The sequence below is a fragment of the Bactrocera oleae genome, chromosome 4 (assembly GCF_042242935.1).
Source record: "Bactrocera oleae isolate idBacOlea1 chromosome 4, idBacOlea1, whole genome shotgun sequence".
Lineage (NCBI taxonomy): Eukaryota > Metazoa > Arthropoda > Insecta > Diptera > Tephritidae > Bactrocera > Bactrocera oleae.
The window spans coordinates 43,710,222-43,720,505 of record NC_091538.1 but is presented as its reverse complement, the minus strand read 5'-3'; the positions used below and the strand labels follow the sequence as shown (position 1 = coordinate 43,720,505).

At 36.4% G+C, this 10,284-nt stretch overlaps 1 protein-coding gene across 1 annotated transcript in view; it reads right to left on the bottom strand.

Moving 5' to 3' along the window:
- Positions 1–3,056: 3,056 nt before the first annotated feature.
- sca (scabrous) overlaps positions 3,057–10,284 on the bottom strand; it is an 86,803-nt gene continuing 79,575 nt past the window's right edge. The window contains exon 4 of the mRNA XM_014243525.3: positions 3,057–5,518. Coding sequence (XP_014099000.2) covers positions 4,466–5,518 — 1,053 coding nt within the window. The 3' untranslated portion in view covers positions 3,057–4,465. The remainder of the gene's footprint in view (positions 5,519–10,284) is intronic.

The following is a 10,284-nucleotide window of genomic DNA, read 5'->3' as shown; positions in this document are numbered from 1 at the left end:
CCTTTACAAGATTTAAAAAAAAAAAATATTACACAAAAAAAAATTAATTACGAAAACCAAACTGATTTAAATTGTATCAATAATTTATAAATATAATGCCTTTGTCATGATTGTGTTGCATTAATAATTGAAAATGAAACGAATAGCTGAGAATGCAATACCAACCATCTACATTTATTTGCTTTTCAGGGGCAATTCGTACCTTTTATGCCTGTTTTCCCCCGTACTCCTATCTTTTTGTACATTTTTCTCGTCTATTTTAATGTAAAGTCTGCACATTAATATTCAATTAAGCTCAATTAATCTTTCAGTATATAGCAGCATTTATATGACTACACAAAGTCAATGTGTATTTGATTTAAAAATGTCAGCAAATTGAATTGAATTTTATATTTAGTTTTATACATTAACGTGGGTCTATGTATTTTTTTAATAAAAATTGTGTGGGGTTTTGTGTAAAATAAAACTGAACAAAAATATATTTGAAATAGAAATTTAAAGTATATATTTAAATAAACATTTTTCCAGACATAGATATGCTATTTGTTCCGCTTATATGCATTTAATACGCTTATTGTGGCTTACAACTCAAGTCCTCTTCAGTCGAAATTTTTAAAGTTGGTGTAAACTAAAAAATTTATTGAGTTTTCATCGTATAACATATTTTTTTATGATTGTGGTTGTCACCAATTCAACTACGATTCAGTTGAATTTTTAAAATTTCGTAACATCAAAAAATTTAAAGTTAGTTGTCATCGTCTAAGACATTCTTTTGTGGTTGGGGTTTTTAACAACTCAACAACTCAATTTGGTATTAACAAAGAATGTAAATTAGTTGTCATAGTCTAACATATTTTTTGTAGTTGTGGTTGTTTACAACGCAATTCTATTTCAGTTGAAATTTTTTAAATCAAGAAAATTTGTTATCAAGAAAATTTAAAATGAGTTGTTATAGTCTAATATATTTTTTGTAAGTGGCGGTTGTTTAAAACTCAACTCCACTTTAGTTGAAATTTTAAAATTTCTTATTATCAAAAAAATTTAAATTGAGTGTCCATCCTCCTGCAATTTTTTTGTAGTGTTTCCGTTAACAACCCTATGCTAGTGCGTATGGAGTAACGCCAAAATTTAACTACTTATTTCTAGCAATTGCCATGGTGAATTCTTGCAGTTGTTTTCAAAAATTCAATATGTTGAATCGACCACTTCCGGAAATGCTGTTTTTTAACATTATAAAAACATTTTTGTTTTAACTTTTTGTTTAGTTTTAGATATTGTAATTATGATAAAAAACTCGTTCTTGAAAGTTCCAAAATGCTTGCTTAGTAAATAGAACCAAAACTCGTAAACTTGCAAGCTCTTGTAAAATTTAAATACTTTTACGTAATTATTAACTGTTAGGTACTTAGCAAGATAACTAACCGTTGCATAATACAACTTCAACTGAAACTAGCTATGATTCGTAAAACCTAAAAAGAATTTAGATTTTTTCCAGTTGAGTTGCTTCAATTTCAACTCAACTAAGTTGAGTTGCAAAGCGTAATATATGTACAAATATCTGAATGTATAGTATGTTTTGTGGTGCACTCATGTCGCTTTGAAATTGTTGTGCCGCATAATTTTATTTTCAAATTTTATCAAATCAAGAAAAATTAGATTGAACTTTTTAATACAATAAACTAAATTATAAATAAATGTGAACAAATAAATTAAATTTTGAAACCCGAATATTTAACAACTTTGCGCACTTATTTCAACTGTTTGCTGGCATCTAATTTATTCTCTTTTAGTATTACGATAAATTTTCCTTTATCCATTTGCATAGCAGCAACAACCCTAATGCTGTGCACCCACTGCCAAGTTCTTATTTACGCTCAGACACTGAGTAGCTTTTAAATGGGTAAATGGAAATTAAATATAAAAAAGTATATTAGTATATAGTATAGCTTGTCTGTTTTCTTAGAAATTTATTTACTGTAATTTCTATTATTTTTATGGGAGTTTCTGCTGTGCTTTGTACAATCATAAGTGAATTATGCGAAGTAATTGAGAAGGAAAATATTTTATTGAAATTTGAAATGAAATAAACTTCCAGAGCGCACTCCAATAACTAAGATGGAATAATTGAACAAGCAATATTATATTAAAACAAGTAAGGAAGGGCTAAGTTCGGATGTAACCGAACATTTTATACTCTCGCAAAGTCAGTAAAGTAGACAATTTTTGATCACAAGGTGGCATACTTCAAACGCATTATTCACGCAAAGTTTTACCCCGATACACTAATTTTTGCTTGATATGCATAGTGGAAAGTGACAGAATCAGATGGAATTGAAAATGATGTTATATGGGAAATAGGCGTGGTTGTAGTCCGATTTCGCCCATTTTCGTACTATGACATAGAAATATGAAAAGAACGTTATGCACCGAATTTGGTTGAAATCGGTTAAGCAGATCCCAAGATATGGGTTTTCACCTAAAAGTGGGCGGTGCCACGCCCACTATCTAATTTGAACGCGGTTCCTAAAAAGTCCTCTCATACCATCCCAGAGATAAAATTTAATGTCTCTGGCGTGTTTAGTGCTTGATTTATCGCGATTTCAACTATTTTCACACTGTAGGTAGAAGTTTTAAAAACATTTGCTTCTAGTGAATTTTGTTATTATAGCATTAGCGGTTTAGGAGATATGCATATTAAATCTGTTAGTGGCGGGACCACGCCCACTTTAAAAAAAAAATTTAACTGCAGATACCCCTCCCTATTGAGATCCTGTATACCAAATAAGAGTCTTGTATCTTGTTGTGCAGCTTAGTTATGTGGCAGTGGTCCGATTATGCCCATCTGCGATACCAACCGTCTCACGGTACCAAGAAACATGTCTACCAAGTTTCATAAAGATATCTCAATTTTTACTCAAGTTAGAGCTTGCACGGATGGACGGACGGACGGACAGACAGTCACCCGGATTTCAACTCGTCTCTTCATCCTGATCATTTATATATATATAACCCTATATCTAACTCGATTAGTTTTAGGTAATACAAACAACCGTTAGGTGAACAAAACTATTATCTCTGTAGCAACAGGTTGCGAGAGTATAAAAAGTGTAAACAATTTTATCTGCTGCCAATTTTGAATCTATTATTATATCTGTAAAATTGCATAAACATTTGCAGCATTGTTGCTGTAATTAATCGGCGCAATGAGTTTTATATTCTGTGCATTTGTTTTTTTTTGTTGGTGTTTTCAGTAAGGTTATCATAGAAATGCGTTTGTAGGCAGAACTAGATTTCATAAATGTTTATTGGTATTGGAAAAATCATCAACTAAAAGTTCTTTTCTGAATGCAGATATGAAAATAATTCGCAAAAAGCGCATTTGCAGTGGTAAAAGGTGCAGTTGAAATTCATATTTCCATCACAGCAGTTTCCACAATATAATTGATATTTAATATCTAAAATTGATGTTCGAAATTTTGAATTATTTTACCATTGTAAAGAATGTGTTTCTGTTCGATCTTTGTGTATTTGGGTGGGTAGATTTTTTTAATTTTTACTAAGATATGAAAGTTGTGAATGTATTTTGAAAATTTTAAACAAAAAATATGCTTGTATAAAGTAATAATATTTATTCTCCACGGCTGATAATTATATTAAGTTTGATAATTAATATATATATTATATATAAGTCCTAAAAATATTTAAATTTCAAAAATATATCTCTTTAAATCTTCTGAGAGGAGGTAGAGAGGAGGGGAGTTGGGCACTTAATTAGTCCAGAAAAAGAATCGTTATAAATTATTAAATTTTGCTAAAGTGATAAATTGGAAGCTATACATATGCATTAGAACTCCTCCAAGAAAAAAATGTGTAAGCTGGAATAGAATTTTAATTTATTATTAATTAATTGTTTAATTATAAAATAAAAATATATACTTGATTTTAACGTTAATATTAAGCTTTAGTCTAAGCTTAAAGTAGTGGAAAAGTATCTCATATATAAAAATCATTTGACTTCAATTACCTCAATGCACTTCCTTTCTCGCTGCTTACATATTACTTTAAAAAAGCAACTACTTGCCACTAGTTTACTTATCATTACAAATATACCATGTTTATATGTATATTTGCCTAATCTAAATATCAAACGAACACCCACACACATACATACAAAAACTTAAATCAATTAGTAACTTTGGACTAAATAAATATACTGCAGCGCAATTGTTTTGCTTACCCACACGCATAAATCGAAAAATCAAATCAGTTATCGGCAAACATTTACCTATACATATACATACAGATGTATACTACGTATATGTATTGCCGCCACTACCATATTTACATACATATCAACAAACGCACTGCACACGTGAACTGCCGCAGGCATGACTATGGTGGCGCGCACATCATCATCTACATTTTAGTTGGTGCTTTTGTGCGAACAATTTCAGAGAGCACCACCTTACAGACGCGCCGCGGAAGCATACAACGCTTTCGTTGCCGGCGAGCGCACTGGCCGAAGCGTCGCGCTACTCACTGCGGCTGGCGCCTCCGCCACAAGCATTGCCTCCGAGTGCGCTTCGTCCGTCAGGAGTTGTTGGCCAGCCGGAGGCGCTGCCGGTAGCGATGGTGATGACGATGACGACGACGATGACAACGACGTTGACGCCGCTGCCGGCGCTATCTGCCATGATGTCGTCGTCACTTCCGCAGCTGTCGGTTCGGCACTGCACTTTGATGCCGTTTGGCGTTTAATTAGCATTTCACTCGATTTGACGGCAATCCATTCGTTGCGCGTTGCATCGAACCAAGTCAAACCCAGATTGTAGCGTCCATTTAGATTGGCGTGCTGACAATGCGAGAACCACCAGCCACCCTCATAGTTTGCGGCGCAGTGCGTCTGTGAGATATCGCGATCGACATCGATCGCCGAGAACTGCATGCCCTGTTGATAGTCGAGCGCATCGGAGGCATTGCCGCTGTAGCCGGCGGTATTCAGGCGATAACCATCGGCGCGGGATGAAATGTAAAAGCGATCGTATTGTGCCAGCCAAACATTATCGTAAATATCCTGCATGAGTATGAGTAGTTGAGTGCAATTATTGCGTGTCAAATGATGTAGCTGTTCATTGCCAATCCAGTATTCGCCGGCTGGTTGTCCGAAACCGGTAGCGTAATCAGCCCAAGACCTATTGAAGTCGGCGCTGCCGTCGTAACGTCGCTGTATGGTGGTCCAACCGTCCGCGGTGCAATGCACCAAGCGTGGTTGTTGCTGGCCGGCTGGTGAAATCATAAAGAGGCCGGCCGCACTGCCGGTTGGCGCTCCGCTGCAGTCCTGTGGGAGATTCTGTATTATGGACTCATATTGCTCTTCGACATTTTCGAGCTTAGCGACCAGCGATTCGGCGTCATGTGCCTCTGCTGTTCCCGGAGGAATGTTTTTGTCGTCATTGTTATTCTTGTTGCTGGTGTCTCGATGTTGGTGATTGTGATGCTTTTGGTGAGAGTGGTGTAACTGAAAGGAGAATAAAAAGGATACGTCTGTGTTAAAAGTACTCATACTACCTTCGTTTGCTGGGAGTTCAAAGTTGAATGACTTATATGTCATATATTAAATACATAATGTGCTTCATGTTAATATGTATTTGGGTCTAGTCAACGGAGGCTAAAATGCTGAAGTATATATTTGTTAACATGTCTGAATATGGATTATAATGGTAGATTACTACATATACAACACGAACTGAAGTGTTAGTGCTTTGATGTCTACCATTATGCTATTTCATAACTCGTAACTTGTGTGGGTTACTGACGTTGGCGATATGCCAGAAAATTTTGTTGGGAAATCTAACCCTCGCCTCATATAATGGGCTTTTGTTGCATTTTGTAAATTTAAGTTGTGCTTGTTAGACTTCTGGACCTCTCTAGGTTTTTGTTTTGTGAAGCTGATAAGCTTTATCCCAACATCAGTGTGAAGCTTGGATTCTTCCCTTGAGTTCGCTGCGAGCTAGTCAACCATCAGCATTCCCGCTGCTGCAAAGGTTGGTTCATCTTCCGACTCTAGTTGTTGGAACATTGTTCGTTGTTCATCCATAGTTTTGTCGAACACCAATTTACAAAGTTCTATGGAAGAACGCAATTTGCAATCATCTCGACATTTTATATTGGACTGCTTAGCTTTAAAAAGACTGTACTTAAAATATCTAGAATGTCACAGATTCAGTCGTCCGAACAAATTGGCTGGAAATTAATTTAATTGCTTTAAAAGACTTGTAATAAGCTCAACGCGCTTTGTCGACCAACCCATGCATGACCCGAGCTTTAGTACCTAACCTAACATACCTAAAATTCTAAATTCGTAAATTTAGCTTAATCCCATTCCTTTCACCTCACTTGAAGCCCGAACTAGCCCTACCAGAGGACATAAATAGTTCTCGAGCAGAAGCTACTGCTTTTTGCATGCTTTGGCAATATAAATGTGAACTACTGCTTCTCAGTTTCTACAAAAATGGGCAGACTATTACTTTTTAGGTGTTTCCACTTGTTTTTTTTTTTAAAGTTCACCAGTGAAAATATGCTCCTCATCTTTTTTCTTCAACCTCGCATTACAATTGCACTCTGATATCACGTGTCCTTCGTTCTTCCCGATTTGAGGCAGTGAAATCAGAAGAGAAGTGAATTGTGAAAGGGAAATGATAGAGAATAGAGCTTGTCAGGAGCACGTCGGAAATCATTTTGTGTCGTCTTTATGCCGGAAATACAATTTAAGTGTGGTACGCTTGAAAAGAACGTGTCAACAAAGTGAAATTTAAGAGTGCCTGAGTGGCGTGCAGTTAGCGGGTGACCACGCAGATTCTACGGCAGTTAAAAGAACCGGGAATGGCTGGACGGATGATGAAGGTATATGTATATTGGAGATGAGTGCAAATATCTAGTCGTGTTGGCAGTTCAGCTGGAGATAAATATGCAGAGAAGGTGGAGAGGAGACGGAAGTGTGAGTGCGCTTTGATTGTTTGGGTTTGCGTGACTGAACGAGTGACTGTCAAAGTGCGGCCGACAGAGAGGGTATGTAAGTAGGTACTGGTAAAGTGAGTGGACTGCTGTCTACATGCGAACGAAATGTAACAATCTCGCACACTGGACGACGGAAAATATAAATTTAAGAAAAACGTGAAAATAAAGAAAAACACCAACAACAAAACACACGCAGGAAATGCGGTATAGAAGTAAGTAGTACATATTAGTGACAAAAGCAACGCTGAACGGATGTCACAGTAACAAAAGCAACGAAAGAAAGGGAGTGAGAGAGAGCGACAACACGCACAGCACGCTAACGGAAACGGATGCTAGCTTAGAACGCGCGGATGTTGGCGTGGCTGGGCGTGTGGCCGAGAACAAAGCGAGGGACGCTCACAATAATGAAGAAAAATCAAAGGTTGGCGGCAAGAAATGTTTGCACGCCTGTAACTGCGTAATGCGAGCAGCGTGCTCTGCGAAGTGAAAACAAAATGTGCTGGCAACACAAGCAACAACGCTCGCATGCACACAACCAAGTGTACACGAGTGAGTGTGGGGAGCGCCGAGAGGGTGTGGTAAAAGTTTCAAAACAGTCACGCGTCGTTGGCTACACTAAATTGCTGCCATTTAAGCTCGTATGCTGCAGATTTGCGCTCGTTATGTGCTTTGCTTTCCGCCCTCACCATTCACATGCATCACCATTTTCGTTGAGCTTCCTTTCATTTTTTGCAATTTTAAATTCGCTTTATTATTTCAGCACTTTGGCAAAGTATAATAGAAAATTGCTTAAAAATGAGTTGTGCTCAAACACGGTTGGAAAAAAAATTACACAGGAAATGAATGGAGCAAAGTGTTTCCGGTCATTAACACGATGGCCTTGCATATGTTGACACGGACTGATTGTCTCGTGGTTGCCAGCAATGAATTTGTACTGGTTTGCTCGCTTTTTGTATAAGCTGTTTGCTGCTGTAACGGAAATTTAAATTATTATGCGCTTGCAATTTGGAAATTATGGAATGAATGAAAATGCACTGTCACCAGAGGATAATTTTATCATCGAAAAGTGGTGTGCGAAATGCAAACAAAGTTGAATAGTTGAGAACCGATTGTACGGAGCACTATTTTACTAAATTAATTTCGACTATTCGGTGCAATCTTGGCAGGTTCGAAAGACAGAAAGTTAAGCGATTGTAGAGGCTGATCCACGGGTTGGGAAGCAAAGTATTTTTGGGTGTTAAAGCCTCTAAAAAAGCGGATATTTTAATTCAAATTCAGAAGAATATCAATATTAACAAGTAAGGAAGGTCTAACATTTTATACTCTCACAACTTGCAAGGATCAAAGCCCGGGAAATTACTTCAGGTGTTGGCAAAATTGTATATTAAAAGAAGTATTGATCCGATTCAACCCATTTTTGACACAAAGACATAATATTATCGAGAGTTTCATTTATTTATTTTATTATATGAATTTCAATTATATATCTGACACATTGGCCGATATTTTCGGAAAAAAGTCAACTATAGGCATTGGGGCCCACATATTCAGTACCTAGGGGCTTGAACAGTTTAGGCTCGATTGAGGCAATTTTTAGTCACAAGGTGGCATACATTAAACGTATTATTCACGCAAAGTTTTACCCCGATATAATTATTGTTGCTTGATATGCATAGTGGAAAGTGAAAGAATCAGATGGAATTGAAAATGGTATTATATAGGAAATAGGCGTGGTTGCAGTCCGATTGCGCCCATTTTCGCAATATAACATAGAAATATGAAAGGAACGTTATGCACCGAATTTGGTTGAAATCGATTAAGCAGATCCCAAGATATGGGATTGCACCTATGAGTAGGCGGTGGCACACCCACTGTATAATTTTAAACTCGTTTCCTACCAAGTCACCTCATACCATCTCAGAGATTAAATTTAATGTCTCTGGCGTATTTAGTGCTTGATTTATCGCGCTTTTAGTAGTTTTTAACAGTACCGTCATAAGGGGAGTGGGCGGGGTTGTCACGCAATTTCATCCATTTTTACACTGACGATAGAGGTGCTAAAAACGTTCGGTTTCATTGAATTTTGATGGTATAGCTTCAGCGGTTTAGGAGATATGCACATTAAACCCATTAGGAGCTGGACCACACGAACTTTTAAAATAAATTTTAAACTGCAGATGCCCCTCCCTAATGTGATCCTGTGTACCAAATAACAGTCTTGGATTATTTTTATTGCGGAGCTTAGTTATGGCAATTCATTTGTTTTTGATTAATGACGATTTGTGGGCGTGGCAGTGGTCCGATTATGCCCATCTGCAATATCAACCGCCTTACGGTACCAAGAAACATGTGTACCAAGTTTCATAAAGATATCTCAATTTTTACTCAAGACAATCACCCGGATTTTAACTCGTCTCTTTATCTTGATCATTTATATATTATATTATATTATATACATAACCCCATATCAAAATCGATTATTTTTAGGTGATACAAACAAAACTATTATACTCTGAAGCAACATGTTGCGAGAGTATAAAAATACGTTCGACGGAAACCCCTTCACCTCCAAAAAAAAGCAAGAAATTCTGGATCCGCTACTGGAAGGTTGCCATATGTTTAACAACTTTAATTTTATTTATTATTATGTGAAAGGTCTACAAAATGAGTATATATATTAATATATTTGAGGAACTGTAAGGTGAAATTTGTAAACGGTCAAAAATAACAATAGATGCCAACAATTAACGTTCTTTTTAAAACTATTTAAATTGTTAAAATAAATTTAATTGAACGAGAATTATGAAATACGTTTTTCGGTATGGCTCTTTCTTCAATTCTGATTTAGTCTCATCAATTGTGGTAAAAGGCTTTCCTTTCATTGATTTCTTCAGTTTTAGGAATAGGAAAAAGTCACAGGGAGCCAAATCTGATGCATACAGTGGTTGAGGCATGATTACGGTTTTGTTTTTGGCCAAAAATTCACAAACAAAAATTTAGCAATTTCGGAACAAACCACTGCCTCACGTTTCATGCCCAAAACATTTTTGAGATTAGGTGGACTCACCGAATGCCACAGTCAACATTTCAAGTGGCTTGGAGTACTTTATCTCATTTTTAACGCAAAATTTCATGCATATTCTTTGATCCATTTCTTTCAAAAGTCAAAAATTGAAGGGCACACAAAAACCTGACTAACCTTTTCTGTTGTCAAAAACAAACTACTCATCAAAATTGGTTCCTAATGCAAGCACATAATAAACATAT